At 42.9% G+C, this 27022-nt stretch overlaps 1 protein-coding gene and 1 long non-coding RNA gene across 3 annotated transcripts in view; one reads left to right on the top strand and one right to left on the bottom strand.

Moving 5' to 3' along the window:
• The window catches only part of LOC122540469 (uncharacterized), a 29403-nt gene extending 27587 nt beyond the window's left edge, over nt 1-1816 (bottom strand). The window contains exon 1 of the long non-coding RNA XR_015753407.1: nt 1657-1816. This is a non-coding gene — a long non-coding RNA (uncharacterized LOC122540469). The remainder of the gene's footprint in view (nt 1-1656) is intronic.
• Nucleotides 1817-2745: 929 nt separating this feature from the next.
• gabrd (gamma-aminobutyric acid type A receptor subunit delta) overlaps nt 2746-27022 on the top strand; it is a 52547-nt gene continuing 28270 nt past the window's right edge. The window contains exon 1 of one of the 2 annotated variants that reach the window (XM_043676313.2): nt 2746-3125. In XM_043676313.2, the coding sequence (XP_043532248.2) occupies nt 3058-3125 (68 nt within the window). In that variant the 5' untranslated portion in view covers nt 2746-3057. Of the gene's footprint in view, nt 3126-3209; nt 3309-27022 lie in introns of those variants that run through there. The other variant, XM_043676315.2, reaches the window with a different exon arrangement.

The raw sequence follows: 27022 nt of genomic DNA, 5'->3' as shown, positions 1-27022 counted from the left end.
GATATAAATGCATATAGATCAACATTTTCTTAGCTGCAAGGTTTGTGAAGGTTTGTAGCTCAGGTTGAGGTTTAGGGTGTATGTTTGCTCGCTGAACTGTAGGTATGATATCAAGACATTTCATTACCTGGCTAGGTAACATCATCATTGGCGACCTCCAAGTGAAGGGAAGCTGTTGTCTCCTGCTTTCTATTTATATCTTTCTTCTGGATGGGGTTCCTGGGGTTTGTGGTGATGTCATTTCCTGTTTGTTTTCTGAGGGGTTGATAGATGTCATCTAGATCTATGTGTTTGTTTATGGCGTTGTCGTTGGAGTGCCAGGCCTCTAGGAATTCTCTGGCATGTCTTTGCTTAGCCTGTCCCAGGTAATGAAACGTCTGGATATCAAACCTACAGCTCAGCGAGCAAACCTACACCCTAAATTTTCTTAGCTACCATCAGTTCTGAGGAAGGATCACCAGACCCAAAGCATTAACTCTGATGTTTCTTCACAGATGCTGCCAGGCCTGCTGAGTTTTTCTAGTAACTTCCGTTTTTTGTTTCTATTTACAGCATCCACAGTTCTTTTGGTTTTCACTTAGGCTGCAACTAAACTACCTCTTTACATTTATGTTCAGATGAAGTAATAAATTAATTCAAAAAGATACAAAACAGATCTTCCATTTCAAAGTTGAAATTAGTCTGCAAGGGGTTAATAAATCCTCCTTTAGAAATTTGCTCAGAATATATTTCTTTGGATTAGTTCAACCATTCAGTCTGAAGTGTTTGAGAAAGGAGGCTGAGGATAGGTATAAATTAGTTATACTACTTCATGGAGCCTGATGTCTTTGTCAGAAAGAAAATGTAGCAACCAAACCTGCAGTTTTATTCTGAGGGCAGCTTTCATCCACAGCAATTTCTGTTGAAGTAGATAAGCAAACAAATATTTGACACTCATAAACTTTCCAGAACAGAAGGAGTCCATTTGTCTCACTGTATCATTGCCAAGTTTTCTGAAAGATCAATATTGCCAGGACCTGAACCTATCCTCATTCAATTCACACCTGCACTTCCAGCAGAGATCAAGAGCAGGATCCTGGCCTGAATTCCCAATCAATTCTCAGGGTCAGCAATGACAAGAATCACAGAATTATACAGCACGCCTGTGCAGAGCCAGCACTCCAAGGAATGGGACTCCTCTTTCACATTGAACTGCAAAATTCTCCTTTTCAAATTCTCACCCAACTCCTTTTTTGAGAAGCACTATTAAATATTTTGTCACTTTTTAGGCAGCAAATTCCAAAATTGATCAGCTTAATACATAAAATAATTCTCCTCATCTCTCTGGTTCTTTTGTCAATCATCTTAAAATCCATGCTGTTGGATTAATGATCCACCTGCTAGTAAAAGGAGTTTCTTTCTATGTGCTTTATCCCACCTCTCCCTGTGCCTTAAGAAGAACAACCCTTGTTTCTCAAAACTCTCTGCACACACACAGTAAGAGCTCACTGCCATAATATAACATTTGCATGTTAAAGCTAATACGATTACGAGTTGTCTGTTTGACTATTATGTACTAATTGACTGAATTTCTTCAAGTGAGAGCTGAACTCATTTCCACTGTCAATGCGCAAGTTCCCTTCCAGGATTCTTGTGGCATGATGTTGGTATCCTTACCTCTACAGAAGAAGGTCTGGATGCAAATCCCACCTGCTTCGGATGTGCTTTAACATATCTGAAAAGTTTGATTAAAAATATTCGCAAGATCCCCTTCACGTTGCACACCAATCTTACTTGGAACTCCATTTTATGAATATGTGGATCTACACATCCATTCCCTCCCTGTTGCTGCATCAAAATCCCGGAAGTCCCTCCCGAATAGCTCTCTGGGTCTGCCTACACGACATGGAACGCAGCAGTTTAAGAAGGCAGCTCATCACAACTTTCACTGGGGAAGTAGGGGGTGTGCATTGAAATCTGGTCCAGTCAGTAATGCCGGCCTCCTATAAAAGAATAAAAGAAAGTTGATACTGATGTTACTCAGTCAGAGAGGCCTTCTGGAGTTGAATTACCCCAGGGTCCTGGAGGAATATTTACCATTTTTCTCCTCTTGCGGTTTAAATTTATTTTTAGCATTTGGCGGATGGTTACTGGCTTCCAGGTAGCCTGGACAGACTGCACATTGCGCGTAGGCAGTTATAGTTAGTGACTAATGGACCAGAGGTCCTTACCGGTCCATCTTTGTTCATATGTTCACTCAGTACCCCATCATTAAGAGCTGACCAAATGAGGATATTAAACACCCGATGCACTATTAGCACTCTTTCTCCCCCAGCACTCCACCCCCACACCCTCACCCCAAACTATAGCATAAATGCTGTCCCCTGCACACCACTAGGTCTGATGAAGAGCCATCTGGACTCGAAACTTTAGCTTGCTATCACTCCGTGAATGCTGCCTGAGCCGCTGTGATCTCCAGTATTTTTCATTTTCAGTCCAGATTGCAGCATCTGCAGTAATTTGCGGGTACATTAAACTCCTTATTTTATTTCTTTCTTTCATGCTGAAATGTAGGTACTGCAACATGAATATTGACTAAATTGGTACAAGTATAGACAATATAATAAAGCATAAAACTCATCAAATTGTTAATAACTTACCAAGACATCCAGTAATATTGTAATAAATACTTGCTTCCATGGTACCATACTTTTTCAGTTGTACAGTGTTTACATGGGAATCGCTGTTTTTCCAATATGGGGAAATGCCCCTTTAAGTGTTGCACCGAGAGAGATGGAGTTGGCGCTATCTCTTTAACTGGTCGCAGATTGTGGATGTGGGCAGAGATTGTTGGGTATTCAAGAGGAAAAGAGACTAGCTTCTAATTGCCTTTGGTGATAACACCGTTACATTCCGCGATCTGTAGAGCCCAGAAGAGAACCTCAGGCTTCCACATCAACCAGCTCCAACATGGCTAGGAGCCAAGCTCTCAGCTCTGTACTGACAGCCCTGCAGCACGGACAGGTCTCCCCTTAAATGAAGCGACATCCCTGCAGTCCCTAAGTTTAGGGAAATAAAATGGAATTGATCACGTTAAAATTCACAGCTCTGCTGTTACTGTGCGCGCAGCACCAGAAGTTTATACGGTAAGGAATGATACTTCTTGACAATCGGATTCCGTCTCTTTCGAGTGGTTTTCTGGAGAGCTGGTAACTTTTTGTTCCCCGCGCGGATCTTGCAGCTTCTCTCAGTTAGAAAGGGAAGGCAGACAATGTTCAAACTGCTCGCTTTTCCTTCTGCTGCAGTCGGACAGAGGGGTCTGTTCTCAGGTAAATTCGAATTGCACCTTACACATGCATCATTAAATATATGTCTTTACCTATTCATCCGTATCACGTTATACTCTAGATATAGACGCGCGTTCACTTTGCGATCATTATTCTGCGTGGCTTTAACTTGTAACAGAGCGTTTGGGAGAGTCTGGTTTCACGGAGGAACCTCCTTTCTGCGGGATTCTATTACATTATGCCGACCTGGTTCCCATTTACTAAATATCCTGTGCTTCTGTTTCGATTCCTTCCTTATTTCTCTGCAAAATTTTGATAAGATTCTTGTAAAAGACTTTAGATGAGGAAGAGCAAGGATAATACATACCAACCTGCCGGCCAGAATTCCACCCCACCCCTTTCAATATTTTATGTGCTAGGTTTAGGTTTTAGACAGTCTTGTAATTTTGTTTCAGCCGAGAACAGAGCATTGGCCGGCGGCAATGCACTGTGGTTTCACAGCCCTCTCTGAGAGATTGTCATATTAATCATCTTTAATAGTTCAGACATTGCTAACTGCAACTCACTGCGCCTTCTGGTTTAATGGAACAAACATTAATTCATGTTTGTCTTTCTGTCTGGTGAAGTTATTTGTGCATTTTCGAGCTTTTTAAGGGAAGTGGTGAACACACCTTTCATTGTGTGATCACACCGTCCGCTGTCAGCCCTTCTAATTGATCATTACTCCAGGTTAAAGGGAAGAGCAGCAACATCATTTGAGAGCTCGGTGTGTGATTTGCCCCAGGCCGAGGTAAGGGTCACACTCAGGGTTACAAGACATAGCCATTAATAGATGCAGCGAATTTTCAATGGTGAAGGTGGAAGAGCAAACGAAACCCCAGCAAACAGCTTCCAGGCAGAGGAGCTTTTGGGAAGAGCACTTGAGGAAGGTGATGGGAAACCATCTCATGTACTCATGCCCCTCGACATATTGCTCATCTTATCAGTAACGGAACAGGGAAGAGCAGGCACAGTGGGCAGGGGCAAACCTCAAAACTGCAAGTGAAAGAGGAAAGTTTCTACCATTGAACAAATTGATAAAAAAGCAGGAAATGTGCAAAATATTGCAGATGCAGGAAATCTGAAACAAATACAGACGGGAGCTGGCGACACTCAGCAGGTCTGATGGTATCGCAACTTCTGAAGAGTAATGTGGAAGGGAAACCTTAAGACGAGCTCTCTCTGTCTCCACATATACTATGATGTAGAGGTGCCGGTGTTGGGTGGACAAAGTTAAAATTCGTACAACACCAGGTTAGTGTCCAACAGTTAGTGCTTCCAAATAAACCTGTTGGATACTAACCTGGTGTTGTGTGATTTTTAACTTTGTCCACAGATACTGCCAGACCACAGATTTCTCCAGCACGTTATATTTTGATTTTACATCTCACCTCCTGTTATTTTAAGGTCTGTCTTAAATCAGTTTTGTTTAACCAAACTTTGGTTATCTCAATTCAGGTGGGCAGTGAGTTGCAAACTATTTTTCAAATCTCCTGAGTTTTATTTCGATGTAAATCATTTGAGTCTTCATCAGTGATCTTTGATTTCACCTCTGAAACGCCTTTGGCTGTTTTTCTATATGAGAAAAACCATATGAGTGCAAAAATATTTTGATGTTATTGGGGATGTAATAGAACCAGGATCATGTTGTATATGAATTGTTTGACAAGTTGATATTTGTTGAACGCATTATAATCTTATCAAAGTTTCATTAGAAATGTGTCCCGTTTGGAAAGTTGAAGGTGGGTTTGTATATTCAGGTTAGCTCCAAGTACAACCTGAACAAAAGATGTACATCTTTACAGTTGAAAGAAATAAGACCCAACACACTAAGGACTGACATTCCCTGTCTACCTTCTGTGCACCTGAGGACATCATAATTCTTCTGTGAATGTCCGAAATAGCAACAATGCCTGTTTACCCATCATCTTTGAGCTCACTGACCTACATTGGTTACTGGTTCAGTAATGCCTTGATGTTGAAATTCTTATCCTTAATTTCACAATCTGTCTCCCTGTCGTCTCGTCCAGCTCTACTGTCTTAGGGGTCTCAGTGCTCCTTCCGATATCGACAGCATTCCCGATTTTAATCACGCGACGATTGGCGGCTGTGCTCTCAGCTGCCAAGGACTTAACCTCTTGAATTCCTTCTCCAAATCTTTCAGACACTCTTCCTCTCTTTTCTCTGTTAAGATGCCTCTTTGAACAGACTTTTGATGATCTGTCCCAATGTGTCCTCATGTGGCGCAATATAAAACGGTTTTTTTTGTATCATTCCTACGCAGCTCCTTGGGTGTCACATTAAATACACTTTATAAATAGAAATTGTTGTTGAAATAGAGCATTAAATATTAAAATATAACTGAAAATATTGCTCAATGATATCTCAATCTGGAAATATTGAATATTTCAAAATACAATGCACAAAATAAATAGGAGAGTTTGCCTGCTTTAGGAATGCAAATGAAAGGGCAGAATGGCCTATCATCTTGAGCTTTCATTAGTTCTAAGGAAGTGATAGTGATGATAATCGCCAATGCCTTTTACAAGAAACTTTCACAGTGTATTATATTATGTCAGGCACATAGATTTTCCCATTAAATCATTGTAGTCTGAGGTCTGTTTGCTGGAGCGACAACTTTCATTACATCCTTTTAAGAGAAGGAAATTCTATTGCTGATTTCTTAAATATGTTGGCAGAAAAAAATGATGTTTTCCATGAGCAGTTACCATTATTAAACTAGCATCATATATTTGCAATATTCTCAGAGACTGGTGTAGGAGAAGCTGGTTCGAATTCATAGGACTTTGGCACAGATGCTGGGGAAGAAGAAATCTGTTCTGATGGGACAGGCTCAATTTGAATCATGCTGGGACCAGAATCCTGGTAAATTGCATAACTAGAGCTGTGGATAGGGCTTCAAACTAATTCATTGGGGGGTGGGTAAGTTCTGTTGCATGGAAAATCATGGAAAAATTTACAGGGCTCAGCAGAAGCTATTATAGTTTCCTGAACAAATGATTAGATTAGATTACTTACGTGTGGAAACAGGCCCTTTGGCCCAACAAGTCCACACCGACCCGCCGAAGCGCAACCCACCCATACCCCTAACCTAACACTATGGGCAATTTAGCATGGCCAATTCACCTGACCTGCACGTCTTTGGACTGTGGGAGGAAACCGGAGCACCCGGAGGAAACCCACGCAGACACGGGGAGAATGTGCAAACTCCACACAGTCAGTCACCTGAGGCAGATAGGGCTGAGAGTGTGGAATTGGTCAGGACCTAACTTCAGGCACAGCAGATAAGGGTACGACAATGAGAAGAGGAGGGGGGGAGGTGCGGTGTAGTCAACTGAGTGTCATACCAAAATACATGCAGTATACACAACAAGATAAGTGAGTTGGTAGTGCAGATTGAAATTAGCATGTACGGTGTGTGTGGGTATCACAGAGATGTGAGTGCAAGAGCTGGACTAAATATCCAAGGATACACATCCTATCAAAAACACAGGCATAAGGCAGAGGGGGCAGGGTTGCCTTGTTAATAAGAAATGAAATTAAATCGAAAGCCAGAAGTGGTATAGAGTTGGAAAGGGTAGAAGCTGTAAGGGTAGAGCTAAGAAACCACAAAGGAAAACAGGCCCTTTATGGGAGTAGTGTACAGGCCTCCTAGTAGTTGATAGGATGTGGGGAAGAAAATAAATCAGGAGATAAAAAGACACATAAGAAATAATCATGGGGGGGGGGGCTTCAATAAGCAAGTGGACTGGAAATATCAGGTTGGTAATAGATCTCAAGAAAAGGAGTTTGTGAATGTCTGCAAGATTTTTTTCGAGAAGCTTGTGGTAGAGCCCACTAGGGAAGAGACAATTTTAGATTTGGTCATGTGAAATGAGGCAACCTTTATTCGGGAGCTTAAGGTGAAGGAACCCCTAGGAGGCAGTGACCAGAATTCACTCTGCAGTTTGAGAGGGAGAAGCTGAAATCAGATCTAATAGTATTAGAATTGAGTGAAGGTAATTACAAAGATATGGGGGAGGAGCTGGTCAGAGTTGATTGGAAAGGGGTCTTGCAGGGAAGAGGTAGAGTAGCAATTGCAGGGGTTTCTGAAGATAATTTGTGAGGCTCAGCAGAAATTCATCCCAAGGAAGAAGAATCATACTAAGGAGAGGACAAGACAACCATGGCTGACAAGGGAAGTCAGGGTCATTTTAAAAGCAAAAGGAAAAGCATACAATGTGGTGAAATCAGTGGGAAACCAGAGGATTGGGAAGCTTTTAAAAGCCAGCAGGGAGTAAGTAAAAAAGCAATAAGGGGGAAGGCAATAAGGGGGGAGGAGATGAAATATGAGAATAAGCCGGCTAGTAAGACAAAGGAAAATAACATATGTTTTTTTTAGATAGCTGAAAGTTAAGAGAGAGGCAAGAGTGGAAATTGGACCACTGGAGAATCAGACTGGGGAAGTAATAATGGGGAACGAAGAAATGACGGAGGAACTGAATAGGTACTTTACATCAGTTTTCACAGTGGATGACACAGGGACATACCAGAACATCAACAGAGTCAGAGGGCAGAAGTGAGTGCAATGGCTGTCACTAAGGAGAAGGTGCTGAGGAAGCTGAAAGGTTTGAAGATTGATAAATCACCCATACGAGATGGACTACACAGATTCTGAAGGAGATAGCTGAGGAGATTGTAGATGCATTGGCTTGATCTTTCAGGAGTCACTGGAGTCAGGGAGGGTGCCAAATGACTGGAAAATAACTAATGTAACACCCCTATTTAAAAAGGGAGGGAGGCAGAAGACAGGAAACTATGGGGTTATCATATGTGGAGTGGTTGAGGACTCTGGCTCTGTACTTGATGAAATTTGGAAGAATGAGGGGGACCTCATTAAAACTTATAGAATTCTGAGAGGGACAGATAAAATGGATGTAGAGAAGATGTTTCCACTAGTAGGTGAGACTAGGATCTGAGGGCAGTGCCTCGCAGTGAAGGGGCAACTCATTAGAACTGAAATGAGCAGGAATTTCTTCAGTTAGAGGGTTGTTAATCTGTGGGACTCATTGCTGAAGAGGGCTGTACAGGCCAAGTCATTAATTCTCTTTAAGGAAGAGATAGATAGGTTCTTGATTGAATATTTGAATACCTATAGTGCGGAAAGAGGCCATTTGACCCAACAAGTCAGTACTGACCCTCCGAAGAGCATCCCACCCAGACCCAATCCCATCCCCATAACCTTGCATTCACCTTGACTAAAATGTACCAAACATGCACATCCCTAGATATTATGGGCAATTTAGCATTGCCAATCCACCTAACCTGCACATCTTTGGACTGTGGGAGGAAACCGGAGCATCTGGCGAAAACACATGCAGACATGGGGAGAAAGTGTAAACTCCACCCAAGGCTGGCAACAGCGCTGACCACTGAGCCACCATGCAGTTGGTAAGGGGATTAAGGGCTATGGAGAGAAAACAGAAGAATGATGTTGACAATTTTGTCCACCATGATTAAATGGTGGAGTAGATTCAATAGGCTGAATGGCCTAATTCTGCTCCACATGTTATGGTCTAATCCCCCCTTAATGATGGAATTTTGATATGGTGGTATGGAGCACCAGTATGGTGTTCTCTGCAGAGCAATCCAGTCAATCCCACCTCCTGGGAACATTGATTTTTCTAGAAAAAAAGACACCACAAGTCTGTTTGGATTTTGAAGGTTGCATCATCAGTGAATTATGTTCTACATACAGCAGTGATTTTCAGCAGGGTGTGCTCAGAGCCTCTATAGGCTGGAAGCTGAAAGCTAGGACAGACAGAGTCGTCATCTCTGGGTTGTTGCCGGTGCCACGTGACAGTGAGGCAAGGAATAGGGAGAGAGTGCAGTTGAACACGTGGCTGCATGGATGGTGGAGGAGGGAGGGCTTCAGGTATTTGGACAATTGACTGCATTCTGGGGAAGGTGGGACCTGTACAAGCAGGACGGGTTGCACCTGAACCAGAAGGGCACCAATATTCTGGGGGGTAGGTTTGCTAGCTATCTTCGGTGGGGTTTAAACTAATTTGGCAGGGGGATGGGATCCGGACTTGTAGTCCAGCAAGTAGGCTAGCTGTTTGTCAGTATGTCCAAGTGTGTGGGGAGGCTGTGAAGAAGGTAGCACTGACAGGGAATACTTGCGGACACAGAGATGGGCTCAAGTGCGTATACTTCAACGCAAGGAGTATCAGAAATAAGGTCGGTGAACTTAAGGCATGGATCTGTACCTGGGACTACGATGTTGTGGCCATCACGGAAACGTGGATAGAAGAGGGACAGGAATGGTTGTTGGAGGTTCCTGGTTACAGATGTTTCAGTAGGATTAGGGAGGGTGGTAAAAAAGGAGGGGGGGGGTGGCGTTGCTAATTAGAAATGGTATAACAGCTGCAGAAAGGCAGTTCGAGGGGGATCTGCCTTTAGAGGTAGTATGGGCTGAAGTCAGAAATAGGAAAGGTGCAGTCACCTTGATGGGTGTTTACTATAGGCCCCCCAATAGCAGCAGAGATGTGGAGAAACAGATTGGGAAACAAATTTTGGAAAGGTGCAGAAGCCACAGGGTAGTAGTCATGGGCGATTTCAACTTCCCAAATATTGATTGGAAGCTCTTTAGATCTAGTAGATTGGATGGGGGGGTGTTTGTGCAGTGTGTCCAGGAAGCTTTTCTAACACAGTATGTAGATTGTCCGACCAGAGGGGAGGCCATTTTGGATTTGGTACTCGGTAATGAACCGGGGCAAGTGATGGGCTTGTTAGTGGGTGAACATTTTGGTGATGGTGACCACAATTCTGTGACTTTCACCTTGGTTATGGAGAGAGATAGGTGCGTGCAACAGGGTAGGTTTTACAATTGGGGGAAGGGTAATTACGATGCTGTAAGACAGGATCTGAGGAGCATAAGTTGGGAGCATAGGCTGTCGGGGAAGGATGTCGTGGAAATGTGGAACTTTTTCAAGGAACAGATACGACGTGTCCTTGATATGTATGTACCGGTCAGGCAGGAAAGAAATGGTCGTGTGAGGGAACCTTGGTTGACGAGGGAGGTTGAATGTCTTGTAAAGGGGAAGAAGGAGGCTTACATAAGGTTGAGGAAACAGGGTTCAGACAGAGCAGTGGAGGGATACAGGATAGCCAGAAGGGACCTGAAGAAAGGGATTAGGAGAGCCAAGAGAGGGCATGAAAAATCTCTGGCGGATAGGATCAAGGATAACCCAAAGGCATTTTATGCGTATGTGAGAAACATGAGAATGACGAGAACGAGGGTAGGTCCAATCAAGGACAGTAGTGGGAGACTGTGTATTGAGTCGGAAGAGATAGGAGAGGTCTTGAATGAGTACTTTTCTTCAGTATTTACGATTGAGAGGAACCGTATTGTTGAAGAGGAGAGTGTGAAATGGACTGGTAAGCTAGAGGAGATACATGTTAGGAAGGAAGATGTGTTGGATATTTTGAACAACTTGAGGATAGACAAGTGCCCTGGGCCTGATGGGATATATCCTAGGATTATGTGGGAAGCAAGAGAGGAAATTGCAGTACCGTTGGCAATGATCTTTTCATCTTCATTGTCAACGGGGGTGGTACCAGGGGACTGGAGAGTGGCGAATGTTGTGCCCCTGTTCAAAAAAGGGAATAGGGATAACCCCGGGAATTACAGGCCAGTTAGTCTTACTTCGGTGGTAGGTAAAGTAATGGAAAGGGTACTGAGGGATAGGATTTATGAGTATCTGGAAAGGCACTGCTTGATTAGGGACAGCCAGCACGGATTTGTGAAGGGTAGGTCTTGCCTTACAAGTCTGATTGAATTCTTTGAGGACGTGACCAAGCATGTGGATGAGGGTAGAGCAGTGGATGTAGTATACATGGATTTTAGTAAGGCATTTGATAAGGTTCCCCATGGTAGGCTTATGCGGAAAGTCAGGAGGCATGGGATAGAGGGAAATTTGGCCAATTGGATAGAAAACTGGCTAACCGGTCGAAGTCAGAGAGTGGTGGTAGATGGTAAATATTCAGCCTGGAGCCCAGTTACAAGTGGAGTTCCGCAGGGATCAGTTCTGGGTCCTCTGCTGTTCGTAATTTTTATTAATGACTTGGATGAGGGAGTCGAAGGGTGGGTCAGTAAATTTGCAGATGATACGAAGATTGGTGGAGTTGTGGATAGTGAGGAGGGCTGTTGTCGGCTGCAAAGGGACTTGGATATGATGCAGAGCTGGGCTGAGGAGTGGCAGATGGAGTTCAACCCTGCCAAGTGTGAGGTTGTCCATTTTGGAAAGACAAATAAGAATGCGGAATACAGGGTTAACGGTAGGGTTCTTAGTGAGGTGCAGGAGCAGAGGGATCGTGGGGTCTATGTTCATAGGTCTTTGAAAGTTGCCACTCAGGTGGATAGAGCTTGTAAGAAGGCCTATGGTGTATTAGCGTTCATTAGCAGGGGGATTGAATTCAAGAGTCGTGAAGTGATGTTGCAACTGTACAGGACTTTGGTTAGGCCACATTTGGAGTACTGTGTGCAGTTCCGGTCGCCTCACTTTAGGAAAGATGTGGAAGCTTTGGAGAGGGTGCAGAGAAGATTTACCAGGATGTTGCCTGGAATGGAGAATAGGTCGTACGAAGATAGGTTGAGAGTGCTAGGCCTTTTCTCATTGGATGGCGAAGGATGAGGGGTGACTTGATAGAGGTTTATAAGATGATCAGAGGAATAGATAGAGTAGACAGTCAGAAACTTTTTCCCCGGGTACAACAGAGTGTTACAAGGGGACATAAATTTAAGGTGAAGGGTGGAAGGTATAGGGGAGATGTCAGGGGTGGGTTGTTTACCCAGAGAGTGGTGGGGGCATGGAATGTGCTGCCTGTGGGAGTGGTAGAGTCAGAATCTTTGGTGACCTTTAAGCGGCAATTGGATAGGTACATGGATAGGTGCTTAAGCTAGGACAAATGTTCGGCACAACATCGTGGGCCGAAGGGCCTGTTCTGTGCTGTATTGTTCTCTGTTCTATGTTCTATGTTCTATGTTCTATATCCAATGTCGAGAGTGCAGTTTATATTTAATTACTGTATCGATACGTTTAGTTGGTTTTTGCTTGTAGTTTAATCATTTAAATTGGATAACTATATAAGTTATTATTATATTCTGTTATCTTGCAATTTGAGTTTTTAATCTAAACTAAAGTAAGTTAAAAGATCCCGAACTGGAGTATCAACACTTGTGTGTTTTGTAAAATAGGTTCAATATAGTTCCTGTGGTAATTTAGTTAAGTCTGAAGCTCATTACACTGCACAAAAAGCTATGCTAGTTAATGTATTGTGTTAATTAATGTAAGAAGTCATATAACATTAGCAGTCTGGCTAAAACATAACTTCAAACTCACCTCTTCATGGTGAAATGAAACTTTTAGGATCAGATTTATTTGTTCCCACCCCCCCCCAAAAAATTCTAATCTTTACAGAATTCAGTCCCACATGAATACTGTCTTCACCAAAATGGAATTTGGGTAATATTTTAATGGAAGGAAGTAGAAAGAAAAGACATATTTAGTGCGTGTGTATGTGTGAAGGATGTGATAGCTTTATTTAATGATTTACACCATCACCTCAACGCAATTAGGAAAGATTTTGTCAAACATATTCACCAGGTCTTGTTAATTAATCAATCCCCGACAACTGTTATACATCTTGTAACTTCGGTTGTGGATTCAAAATACACAGTAACAAAGCAGTCAGTGCTTTAAGTACATGCTGACTCTTTGCAAAATCTATTCAATTAGCCTCATGCCCCTGTTCTCCCTGTAGTACCGAAAGCTTTTCCTTTTTAAACAATTCTCTTTTGAAAGGTATTGTTTATTCAACTTCTACCACTCTTTTGGACAAAATGCTCCAGATCATAAAAACTCATTGTATTAAAACCATTTCTTTTAAACTCCTGACCCACCATATTTCATCTTCCTGGCTTTTTGGGAAATTGTTATCAATCTGTGTGTCAAGTTCCTCTCTTGCCTGCATGTGAAAGCAGTTTTCTCTCATCATCATTGGCGATGAGGATGACTCTCTCAGGGTGAGTCTGTAAGGGGTTGTACAGGTAAAAACAATGACTGCAGATGCTGGAAACCAGATTCTGGATCAGTGGTGCTGGAAGAGCACAGCAATTCAGGCAGCATCCGAGGAGCTTCGAAATCGATGTTTCGGGCAAAAGCCCTTCATCAGGAATAAAGGCAGAGAGCCTGAAGCGTGGAGAGATAAGCTAGAGGAGGGTGGGGGTGGGGATAGAGTAGCATAGAGTACAATAGGTCAGTGGGGGAGGAGATGAAGGTGATAGGTCAGGGAGGAGAGGGTGGAGTGGATAGGTGGAAAAGGAGCTGGGCAGGTCGGACAAGTCCGGACAAGTCAAGGGGACAGTTTTGCTGGAGGTTAGAAACTAGGATGAGGTGGGGGAAGGGGAAATGAGGAAGCTGTTGAAGTCCACATTGATGCCCTAGGGTTGAAGTGTTCCGAGGCGGAAGATGAGATGTTCTTCCTCCAGGCGTCTGGTGGTGAGGGAGCGGCGGTGGAGGAGGCCCAGGACCTCCATGTCCTCGGCAGAGTGGGAGGAGGAGTTGAAATGTTGAGCCACAGGGCGGTTTGGTTGATTGGTGCGGGTGTCTCGGAGATGTTCCCTAAAGCGCTCTGCTAGGAGGCGTCCAGTCTCCCCAATGTAGGGGAGACCGCATCGGGAGCAACGGATACAATAAATGATATTAGTGGATGTGCAGGTAAAACTTTGATGGATGTGGAAGGCTCCTTTAGGGCCTTGGATGGAGGTGAGGGGGGAGGTGTGGGCACAGGTTTTACAGTTCCTGCAGTGGCAGGGGAAAGTGCCAGGATGGGAGGGTGGGTCGTAGGGGGCGTGGACCTGACCAGGTAGTCACGGAGGGAACGGTCTTTGCGGAAGGCGGAGAGGGGTGGGGAGGGAAATATATCCCTGGTGGTGGGGTCTGTTTGGAGGTGGTGGAAATGTCGGCGGATGATTTGGTTTATGCGAAGGTTGGTAGGGTGGAAGGTGAGCACCAGGGCCGTTCTGCCCTTGTTGAGGTTGGAGGGGTTGGGTCTGAGGGCGGAGGTGTGGGATGTGGACGAGATGCGTTGGAGGGCATCTTTAACCACGTGGGAAGGGAAATTGCGGTCTCTAAAGAAGGAGGCCATCTGGTGTGTTCTATGGTGGAACTGCTCCTCCTGGGAACAGATACGACGGAGGCGGAGGATTTGGGAATACGGGATGGCATTTTTGCAAGAGATAGGGTGGGAAGAGGTGTAATCCAGGTAGCTGTGGGAGTCGGTGGGTTTGTAAAAAATATCAGTGTCAAGTCGGTCGTCACACAGACCAATGTAGCTACTGCAGGCTCTGTTACACTTGGGGCAGAAGGTGGTCACGGGAAGGAATGGGTGGGTATTGGTGTGGCAGTGTGCTCCTTTTTCTGTTTTAACCCAGCTTCCACATTTTCCTGATGACAAGTCTTGAGGTGCTTGATGCCTTTCCGGATGCTTCTCCACTCTTGGCCATGATCCTTGGTCTTGGGCCAGTGATTCTCAGGTATCTGTGAGAATGCTGCACATCACCAGTGAGGGCCATGAGGGTATCACAGAAACTATCACCATCTGGGGATAAGTTTTTCTCTATCCGCTCAATGAAAACCCATCAGAATCTTGAACATTCCATGAAACCTCCTTTCAGACACTCTGCTCAAAGAAGAGCAATTCCAGCTTTATCTTCTTTCTGTTTAATTAGTCCTCCAGCCTGACACTGTCTGGTAAACTTCCATTGTACCTGCCCCAAGGTTTTGGCATCATACTTGAGGTATAGTGCCCAGAATTGGTACAATATGCTAAGTGAAGCCAATTCCACAAATTATAAAGGTTCACCATAACTTTCTAACTTCTGTCCTCTTTGCTTGTACTTTTAAAATATAAGTTTTTATTTTTATTAACAACATTATCCACCAGTTCTTCTATCTTCAGTTATGTATGAGAATAGCAGATTTCATCTAATTTTTGCATGTCCTTTAAAATTGCCACATCTAGTTTATACCAATTCCTATCAAAATTTTACATCTTCTACTTTCGTAATGTCATTGTGGAACTCACATTCGCCAGAATGCTGTACCAATACTTACAACTCTCTGTTTCTTCTGTTTTTGGAGCATCCACTAAAAAAGGTAAAGGTTCCCCCACCTATTGGAAAAGAACATCTCCTCATTCCCTGTGACATTAAAAACAAAGGAAAATGTTTGATTTGATTTGATTTACTGTTGTCACATGTCCCTAAGTACAGTGAAAAGCTTTGTTTTGCAAGCAGTACAGGCAGATCATAGCAAATAAGGACATACAAACGATAGAGTGCTTAGACAGAATGAGGCAGACAAGGTTATGGCGGCACAGGAGGTTCACAAAGACAGACTTAGAATTTAGGTTTAAAAGTGGGGAATGGTAATAAGAAATGTGAGAATAAGATCTGCTGTCAAGAGCTTTTAAAGAGTGGCCTGTTTTGGCGTCAGTGCTATCTTGAATTCATCTGTTGAACTATCTCTGACGTACACATTACAGCAAATGTACCTTTTGCACATGTCATCTTTTGGACCGAGTAATGGAATTTCAGGAAGTCTTGCGGAATTATGTTAGTACCCCTATCTCTGGTCCAGAACCCCTGCATTCTAGTACCAAGCTGTAGAGGTTGTATCCACATACATAACATGGATGAATAGGTTGATTGATCCTTTTAATTACTTGATGGCAGGTGATAAGAGTGGAAGAGTTTCTGGGCCAGCCATCCCACAGAATACAATAGCAAACCACTGCAGTACTTATGAGCATGGATAAATCCAATGGAAGTCCATGGTCCCATACTTGGAAATAAGTGCAGGAGAAAAGACTGATGGACAGAATGGCAATTCAATCTGAGGCTTCAGAATAATGTGCTGTTTTTCATTAACTGCCACAGTCACTAAGGAATATGATAATCCTTTACAATGATCCACACACAATAGTGATACTTTAAAATACCTTGTACTACAATTCATCATTGCTGCAATGTCTGGGTGACAGCAGAAATCTCAGTGAATAGCAGTGGTGTGCTCATTCAAACTGTCAAAATTTGGCAATAAGGACAAGGGATATTTGTTGAGTACCAGGATTTCACAGGTATGAATGGGTTAGATTTCTAGTTAGCTGAAAATGTGTTGTTGGAACAGCGCAGCAGGTCAGGCAGCATCCAGGAAACAGGAGAATCGACGTTTCGGGCATACGCCCTTCCTGAAGAAGGGCTTATGCCCGAAACATAGATTCTGCTGTTCCCTGGATGCTGCCTGACCTGCTGCGCTGTTCCAACAACACATTTTCAGCTCTGATCTCCAGCATCTGCAGACCTCACTTTCTCCTCTTAGATTTCTAGTTACTAATGACATCAACAGATATGTGGATAGCATAAGAATCTGATGTTGAGTCTCAAGGGCAGCTAGGAACAGGCAATAAATACTTGCTCAGCCAGCAATGTCCACACCCAGTGAAGGAAGATGAAAAAGAATGAGCCATGATTTGGGAATGACAGAGGAGGCTCAGAGGGCCAAATGGCCTTTTTCTGCTCTTGTGTCCCAATGCTCCAATACTCTATATAACTGAAATACATAATTTCCTCACTTTTGATTCAGTTCTTGCAATAAACAACATTTTAATACTTGCTGTACCTGCATGCTGCAATTCACCCACCCAGGTCCTTCTCAGAGCTCTGTAATCCTGTCACTATTTAGATTATTTGATTCTTCTTTACTGTTCCTGAAATAATTGAAATTTCACATTTTTCTACTTTATACTGTGTTTGCCAGATCTTTGCCCACTCATGTAACCTATCTATGTATCTTCGTAGTTTCCTTATGTCCTCTTCACAACTTATTTTCCTAACTATTTTTGTGTCAACAGTAAAGTTAGCTTTGATCCTTTCATCCAAGGCATTTGTATAAATTGTAAAAATGTTGATGCTCCAGCACTGATCCTGTGACACAAAGCTTGCCTCCTCTCTTTTCTTGTTAGCTAGTCAGTTTTCAATCCATGCCAATGCATTACTCTATCCACCAGGAGCTTTATTTTCTGCAATAATCTTTGATATGCACGTTGTCAAATGCTTCCTGGAAATTTAAATGCAATAATGTTCCCCATTATTCAAAGTTGGGATATCTGGTCGGCATGGACGGGTTGGACCGAAGTGTCTGTTTCCATGCTGTACATCTCCATGACTCTATGACTCTAACTCTGATAACATGGTTAAAAATAATATCTCTTTCCCAAAACCCTGATTACCTTGAAATTTTCTAAGTGCCTTCTATGTCTTTAATAATAGTTTCTAAAAGCTTCCCCATGACAGATGTTAAGCTGACTGGTCTGTAGTTTCTTGCTGTCTGTCTCCTTCCTTGGAAAATTAAAAATCACACATCAATCAACCAACATTAGGCAATTCTTTTAAAAGGTGGGGACAAACTCAGTCAGAAAGCAGAGGGTGGTCAGTCTGTAGATCCAACAATTTGCTCAGTACCACTTCCCTGGTGACGGTAATTTTCTTGAGTCACTCCCTCCCTACCATTTGTTGATTAACAACAATATCTGCAGTGTTCTAGTAAAGACTTCTGCCCAACTAATCAGCTTAATTTATGTTGTCATGTCCTTATGTTCTTTTAATAATTCGAAGAGCAGGAAAATCGATGTTTCTGGCACAAGCCCTTCATCAGGAATGGGGTGGGGGGGGGGGGGGGGGGGGGGGTGAGAAGGGGGCTAAGAGATAAATAAGAGAGTGGGGTGTGGCTCGGGGGAAGGTAGCTGGGAATGTGATAGATAGGTGTGGGGGAGGGGGTGATTGTGATATTGTGACGGGAGGGTGGAGCGGATAGGTGGGAAGAAAGATGGACAGGTAGTACAGTTCAAAAGTTGGAGGTTGGATCAGGGATGAGGTGGGGGAGGGGAGATGAGGAAACTAGTGAAATAGATGTTATGCCATATGATTGGAGTGTCCCAAGGCAGAAGATGGGGTGTTGGGTGACTTGGATATAACGGTGGAGGAGGCCCAGGATTGGCATGTCCTAGGCAGAGTGGGAGGGGGAGTTGAAATGGTTGGCCACAGGATGGTGGGATTGTTTGGTGCATGTATCCCAGAAATGTTCTCTGAAACATTCCACAAGTTGGTGTCCTATCTCCCCAATGTAGAGGAGACCACATTGACAGCAACAGACACAGTAGTTGAGGTATTTGGATGTGCAGGAAAATCTCTGCTGGATGTGGAAGGATCCTTTGGGGCCTTGGATAGAGGTGATGGGGGAAGTGTGGGCATAGGTTTTGCACCTCTTGCGACGGCAAGGGAAGGTGGCGGGAGTGGAGGATGGGTTTGTGGGGGGCACGAACCTAATGAGGGAGTTGCAGAAGGAATAGTCTCTGAGGAATGCTGAGAGGGATGGGGAGGGAAATATATCGCTGGTGGTGGGGCCTGCCCCCTTCTCCCTCCCATATTCCTGATGAAAAGCTTATGCCCAAAACGTTAATTCTCCTGCTCCTCGCATGCTGCCTGACAGGCTTTTTCAGTGCCACACTTTTCAACCTTATTTAAGTAAGGATGTTAAAACTTTGGAGAGAGTGCAAAGGAGATTTATTCGAATTATGCCAAGAATGAGGAATATTACATAGAAGGAAAGATTAGAGAAACTGGACTTATTCTCCTTGGAACAGAGGAGATAAAAATGTGACCTTATTGAGGTGTTCAAAATTATGTACAATTTTGTCAGGGTAAAGAAGGATCTCTGATTCACAGTACTCTGGGCGATAGCCCATGGATGCCGTTATTATTTTTGTGCTGATTTTTAAAATAGTATCTCCTTTATAGGCCATTATCTCCTTTACTATTCAAGTAATAGAGTCTTAGAGTCATACAGCACAGAAACAGACTCTTCAGTCCAACCAGTCCATGCCGAACATAATCCCAAATGAAACTAGTTTCACCTGATCAACTTCTTTTGCTTTAATTTCTTCTCAGTTATAATAAGCCATTAATATACAGTACTTGCCAGAGTCGATACATAAGACAAAGATTATCGGAACATAAAATATCGCATTAAAATTTGGATATGAGACAGGAGAAATAATGAAAGTTAATAAACAGATAGGGGAGTGTGATAAATCCCTATCTTCTGATTAGTGCAAAAATGGTACATCAGGACAATAACAGGTACCTAAAGCTGCAGTTGAAGCCAGTTTTTACACAGTTTTGGTTCATATATCTGCACATTTTGTTTCCAACCTTAGGACATTTCACAGTAGCTTGCTAATTCACTGCTGGGGTTCTAATCTTTCTGACATTTGACAGCTGTAGAAACTACAGTAGAATGATTGTGTGCAATGCGAATGACCTCCTCTGTGACACTGTCCACCGTTCATTTTCTCATTACTGTAAACGTGACATGATATAACTTTAAATAGGTAAAGTAAAATAATAAAAGATTTCTGGGTTTTCTGGTGGTAAGAAACAATCGGTACTTTAACAATGTAGAGCTGATACAATTACTGGAAGAACAGACTTAGCCAAGCATCAAGGACTCTACATTTATACAGTGTATTTACCTTAATAACCCACCCCAATGCACCTCAAAGAGGAATTATAAAACCAAACTTTGGTACCAGTCTACATGAGGAGGTATTGTGGCAGATGACCAAAAGGAATGGCCAAAGAGATTAGGTTTATGGAATGTCATAAAGGAAGAAAGACAGACCGTGAGACACTGGAGGAATTCTAGAGTTTAGAGCTTTGGTAGCTGAAGGCAGCCTCACCAATGGTAGAGGGATCAAAATCAGGGATATTCAAGAAGCCAGAGGTGGAGAAGTGTCAATTTCTCAGAGTGTTGTGGGGTTGGAGAAAATCACAATGTTAGGATGGGCTGAGGCTCTGCAGAGATTTGAAAGAGAGGGCTGGGGTCATGTAGGTATGTGTAAAGAAGGAGGTAAATTTTAAAATTGAGCTTTTGCTACCTAAAATATTAACAATATCAGAGAGCCTTTAATTGTGAAAATTAATATGTTTTATTAATATTCTATGTAGAATATGTCAATCTTTTCTGATTGTTAAAGCTTTTTATAAATGAAATATATTAAAGTCATAGAGATGTACAGCATAGAAACAGACCCTTCGGTCCAACCCGTCCACGCTGACCAGATATCCCAACCCAATCTAGTCCCACCTGCCAGCACCCGGCCCATATCCCTCCAAAACCTTCCTATTCATATACCCATCCAAATGCCTCTTAAATGTTGCAATTGTACCAGCCTCTACCACATCCTCTGGCAGCTCATTCCATTCACGTACCACCCTTAGGTCTCTTTTATATCTTTCCCCTCTCACCCTAAACCTATGCCTTCTAGTTCTGGACTCCCCGACCCCAGGGAAAAGACTTTGTCAATTTACCCTATTCATACCCCTCATAATTTTGTAAACCTCTATAAGGTCACCCCTCGGCCTCCAACGCTCCAGGGAAAACAGCCCCAGCCTGTTCAGCCTCTCCCTATAGCTCACATCCTCCAACCCTGGCAACACCCTTGTAAATCTTTTCTGAATCCTTTCAAGTTTCACAACATCTTTCCGATAGGAAGGAGACCAGAATTGCATGCAATATTCCAACAATGGCCTAACCAATGTCCTGTACAGCCGCAACATGACCTCCCAACTCCTGTACTTAATACTCTGACCAATAAAAGAAAGCATACCAAACGCCTTCTTCACTATCCTATCTACCTGCGACTCTACTTTCAAGGAGCTATGAACCTACACTCCAAGGTCTCTTTGTTCAGAAACACTCCCTGGGACCTTAACATTAGGTGTATAGGTCCTGCTAAGATTTGCTTTCCCAAAATGCGGCACCTCGCATTTATCTGAATTAAACTCCATCTGCCACTTCTGAGCCCATTGGCCTGTCTGGTCAAGATCCTGTTGTAATCTGAGGTAACCCTCTTCGCTATCCACTACACCTCCAATTTTGGTGTCATCTGCAAACTTACTAACTGTACCTCTTATGCTCGCATCCAAATCATTTATGTAAATGACAAAAAGTAGAGAACCCAGCACCGATTCTTGTGGCACTCCACTGGTTACAGGCCTCCAGTCTGAAAAACAACCCTCCACCACCTTCTACCTTTGAGCCAGTTCTGTATTCAAATGGCTAGTTCTCCCTTTATTCCATGAGATCTAACCTTGCGAATCAGTCTGGTTTAAAATTCATTAGCCACATCTTTTGTAATGGTGTAAAGGCGAAATCACTTGGGATCAACACCAAACATGGAGAGTCCTCTGAGCACCAAGAGCTGACTAATTCCTAAGTGAAGCAGAGTAAAGGAATATCCTCCTTCAGCTTCATTTTTGTGTCAAGATGGGTCATGATGTTGAATTGAAGTCTTGTTTCTCGACCATCACAGCAGTTCTCCAGCAAGAGTGTAAATGAACCTTTAAACATTTTTAGAACCTAAATTTTATATACTTCTAGTATCAGCTGATATTATACAATGAGCAAAGTTAAACACTTAAAATTATTTTTGGTAAGATTTTTGTAGTATGTGTTACCATTGTCCAGGATTCAACCCTGGTCTGTGTGTGCTAGTGTGCTATGAAGATAACCAAAGAACTATTCCCTGCAGTATTGGGAAAGGACTTCCTTTCACTCAGTGCTGGAAGCCAGTCCATAAGAAAACAGGAGTATCAGAGGTTCTGTTCACAGAGCTGGCTCTGAGGGAACTGGATCAGTGTCAAGTACTCTCCACATGTAAATAAAGGGTGACCTGTTGAGGGGACACTGGTCTCTGTGGAGTTATTTCAGCGACGATGAGAGAAAAGCATGCTGCTGAAGAAATTTACTCGCAATAGTCGCCTTTGAGTTTGAGTAAGCATTTCTGGCATCATGCTGTTATTTGGGAAGTTTGACTCATTTGATCCTGCCGTTGAAGTCTGGGGCCAGTATTTGGAAAGAATGCCTTATTTTTTCCAAGTAAATGACATTCAGGCAGATGAAAAGTAGTGAGTAATTCTCCTGACAGTTTGTGGACCTGCATGCTTTTTGGTTCTTGGGAACCTACCTTTCCCTGAAGCACCAGATACTAACAGAAGATGACAGTAGAACAACTGTGCTCATCTTTTCCAATACACAATTCCCAGAAGTATGGGTGACAGATAATGAGCCATCGTTTACTGGCAGGGAATTTCAGAATTTCCTAAAGTTGAATGATATTTGTCACTTCAACACAGCTCCATACCATCCATATCCAGTGGTCTGGCAGAAAGAACAGTCCAAAGTTTGAAGGCAGGCTTAAACAAATAGTCTACAGCTTCACTAGATACCAAACTGTCCCGGTTCTTATTTTATTATAGGACCACCCCTCATGCAATGACAAGGATAGCTCCATCAGAATTTGCTGATGGGTGTAGGCTCTGCACCAAGCTAATTCTGATCTTCCCAGACCTTGGGCGGGGTAGGGTGAAACGGCATCATGAAAGCTAATGCCAGACACAAGGCTCTACTAATCGAGAGAGACAGTTTACTTCAGGGGACAAAGTTAGTGTAGGAACCACAGGAATGGTCCCGCATGGGTAAGGGGCATGAAGTCAGGTCCAGTGATGTGTAAAGTTCAGGTCAGTGTGATGGCCCTGAACAAGTGCGGGGACCATATGAAAGCTGCAAACTCGCAAACGGGGCAGGAGCAAAACGTGCCGCCTCCTCAACAACCTTTCTGACTGTTCCAGAACCCATGGATTCTCACGCTCTGTCAAGCTTTGAACATATCTCGGAATCTGAGATGAACATGGTGGATGTCACTGTCTTGATGCCTTTGCTGCCTGAAGAGGAGAAGGAATATCTTCTCATATGCTTCAGGTGTAAGGAGCGAGCAACTGTGTGTTACACGCCAACCATATTAGAAGCACATTCGGAGGAATGTGACCCAGTGCTAAAATGCCCCAGCAGGAGCAGCAAAAAAAAAAAGGACTGGCCTTGGTCCTTGGACTCAGAGGGAGAGGGATGATTGCAATGAGGTCAGCCAGGTGGACCTCAGAATATGAGTTCCCTGATTGGACCAGAACAATAGCCCCAATCAGGGGGCCCTGGCTGACAGATGTAAAGAGGACTGTGAGAGGTTCTGTTCACTCAGAGCTGGCTCTGAGGGAGCTGGATCAGTGTCAAGGACTCTCTACATGTAAATAGAAGGTGACTTGTTGACGGCACTCTGGCTTGGTTGAGTTATTTCACTGACCTCTGATGATTCTTTGCATATTTGGTGTAATTGTAATTTAGAATCCCTTTGTCATCCAACTTCACCTGGATGAGCACCTTCCAATAAATAAATTACCTTCCTATTCTTCCTACCTATATGCACTACCTCACATTTTTCTATGTTAAGACCATAAAACAGTCGAACTTCATTTGCCACTTATTTGCCCTTCTGCAAGTTTATGAATGTTCTCCAGTCAATTGTAGCAGTCTTCTTCAGTATCGATATCTCCAACCCCACATCTGCAATGTGATTGGGATTCGAAAGTTCAAATTGTTAATATAAATTGTGAACAACATGGCTTCCAGTGCTGACCCCACTTGAGAAGTATCAGCACAAATTCCAGGCCAACTCTACAGTCTAATATGGAGGATATGATATATTGATAGACCTGCTAAATTTCGGGTGAGACATTAATCCAAGTCTCTACCTACCCTTCTAGGTTGACACAAAAATACCCCTGTGGTACTAGTGCAAGGTGAGTTCTTCCTGTTGTCTTGTTCAATATATGTTTCTCCAAACAGTCGTTGTAGTACAGAACTTAAGTGTTGCTGAAAAATGTCAAATTTGGTTGATTTTTTTTTCTCTGACAGCCAACTGTCTGTCATCACTAAATTGTGCATTCTCCAAGGCAATAACTTGACCAATCATTCATTCATTCGTTCGTTCAACATCGGCGATCCCTCTCAGATGAGGATGACTTTCTTCTATACTCAGATGAGACCATAGGTGGCTGCACAGACTGACGTGGCTTCCACAGGCTCTGTTACACTTGGGGCAGATGGTGATCATGGGAAGGGTACACTTGACAATCAATTAGCACACTTCTCTCATACAGTAAGAATGTTGGCTTAGTCCTTAAATTGGTATTCTTTGTGAATTGTTATAGTGAGTACAAGAAAAGGTTGCACTGAATTTGTCTTTTCCAGCAAATTATTTATTCCTCTGAAAGCATCTGTAAAATATAATTGATTAATATATCAGTGTAGCCTGTGGCACCTTGCTGTGTACAAATTGTTATAGCCCTGACTGCACTTCACATGTTCACATCTATTTTACTGGATGTAGAATGCTTTGGAATGTTCAAATGTTCTTAAAATGCACTATATAAATGTGCGTCTTTCTTTCAATATATGAATATACTTAACCTGCTAATCAATAACTATTTTAGTTTCTTTTCACAGTTGCACTTTGGTAAGGAAATGAACTTTTGCACGATTTATAATATAAATAAGGTATAATCACGGGAAACATGCTCAAGGTCAGTCAATATCTGTGATGGAAGAAGTCAACATTTTCTACAGAACCTTTTCTTGGGATATTAAACACTGCCAAACATTTCTTAAAAATATCATTCCTGAACAAGAAAACTGGGACACTGAAATATAACTGTGTTATAGAAAGTAAAGGATTTTCAAAAGTGGGTTTTAAAGATGTCAGATCTCTTTAAAGTTGCTTGTCTGGTAAAATATTGATGAGTCAAATATCCCAAGACAAATAAAAGTTTATTTATCATGGATACATTCTGCAAGGGAGAATATTGTACCTTCAAAGTACAAGACAGTGCAGAATATCAAATGAACTTCATGAGAAAATATATACACGAGTTCTGATATAAATGATATTTTACCAAGAAACACATTTACATACAACAGTTAAAACTCAGAGCTCTAACTTAATCCTGGAAATAAAGACTAATTGTAGTTTTTAAATAAATGACAATAATTCCGAACTGTCTGTTTACATGACACTGAACTGGTGAAAAACTAGATCACCTGTTTTATTTCTTTGAAACAGCTTGTTTTGGTTACAAATAAATCTAGGAAATGTTAGAAACATTCAGACACCATCTAACCAGTCCTCTGGGAATGGGCTGAGTGGCAGAAGGGCTGGTAAAATGGAAATGGGAAGCATGAAAATGGGCCTGTCTTATTTGAGGAGATTACCCTAGGCACCAAGTTAGTATACCCAGCAGCCTCCTTCCTAGCAGTTCCATCTCACATTGAAAATAGCCACCCAACAGATTTGCCTTCCTGACCTGAGCACACATTTTTAAAATAATGTTGAGCTGCTCTTTAAGGGGTAACATGTCATAGGGAAGCTCCCTCACCCCTCTCCCAGAAACCTCAACAGCATCCACCTCTACTGGTGTTCACTGCCTGGCCTGCAAAGATGTGATTGAACCAGCAACTCAGAGAGGCTGGCCTCTGTTCATTAATGGTACATAGTGCCAGCTGTTACTTCATCGTTGAGTGCCATGGATAAATTCCATTCTGTTCTCCCTCTGTTTTCCCATGGAGTTTCAGAATCCTCATTTGGTTCCAGTAGCAGGATACATGACAGACCAGTAAAATTGCCATTGGAGTTAACAAGAGTTTCAGGTCTGTCACCTTTCATCAGAACTGCAAAAAGGTCCAAGTTTTAAAACATTCTGTCAGGGGGTGTGTGTGTCATTGTCTGGGCCAGCATTGACCATCCCTAGTTTCCCGTTGAGAAAATGGTAGTGTTATGGATCAGACCAACCCCCCAAAATATGTTAGGCAGATTGCCTAGACCCAAACCTTTTCTTATTTTAAAGGCAAGTGTGTTCTGGCTGCAATTTGATTTACTTTCAGATTTAAAGTAAAATACACTTTATGCATACACTATAGTTAAAATACAACAAAAAGAAGACATTCGAATAATTAACTCTATTGGAAAACTTAACAGAATAATAGATTATTTAACTACTAAACAGTAACTGTTCCAATACAGTAACATTAAATAAACATATCCTTGGCAAAGGAGAAAGTGAGGACTGCAGATGCTGGAGATCAGAGCTGAAAAATTTGTTGCTGGAAAAGCGCAGCAGGTCAGGCAGCATCCAAGGAGCAGGAGAATCGACGTTTCAGGCATAAGCCCTTCTTCAGGAATGAGGAGGGTGTGCCAAGCAGGCTAAGATAAAAGGTAGGGAGGAGGGACTTGGGGGAGGGGCGTTGGGAATGCGATAGGTGGAAGGAGGTTAAGGTGAGGGTGATAGGCCGGAGAGGGGTGGGGGCGGAGAGGTCGGGAAGAAGATTAAGAAGGTTAAGAAGGCGGTGCTGAGTCCGAGGGTTGGGACTGAGATAAGGCGGGGGGAGGGGAAATGAGGAAGCTAGAGAAATCTGAGTTCATCCCTTGTGGTTGGAGGGTTCCTAGGCGGAAGATGAGGCGCTCTTCCTCCAGGTATCGTGTTGCCATGGTTTGGCAATTGAGGAGGCCAAGGACCTGCATGTCCTTGGCGGAGTGGGAGGTGGAGTTAAAGTGTTCAGCCACAGGGCAGTTGGGTTGGTTGGTGCGGGTGTCCTAGAGGTGTTCTCGGAAACGTTCCGCAAGTAGGCAGCATGTCTCCCCAATGT

Source organism: Chiloscyllium plagiosum, unplaced genomic scaffold (genome assembly GCF_037043375.1).
Source record: "Chiloscyllium plagiosum isolate Xiang-an unplaced genomic scaffold, Cpla_swu_hap1 HiC_scaffold_37, whole genome shotgun sequence".
NCBI lineage: Eukaryota > Metazoa > Chordata > Chondrichthyes > Orectolobiformes > Hemiscylliidae > Chiloscyllium > Chiloscyllium plagiosum.
The sequence above is the reverse complement of the archived record's forward strand: the minus strand, read 5'-3'. Positions and strand labels throughout refer to the sequence as shown.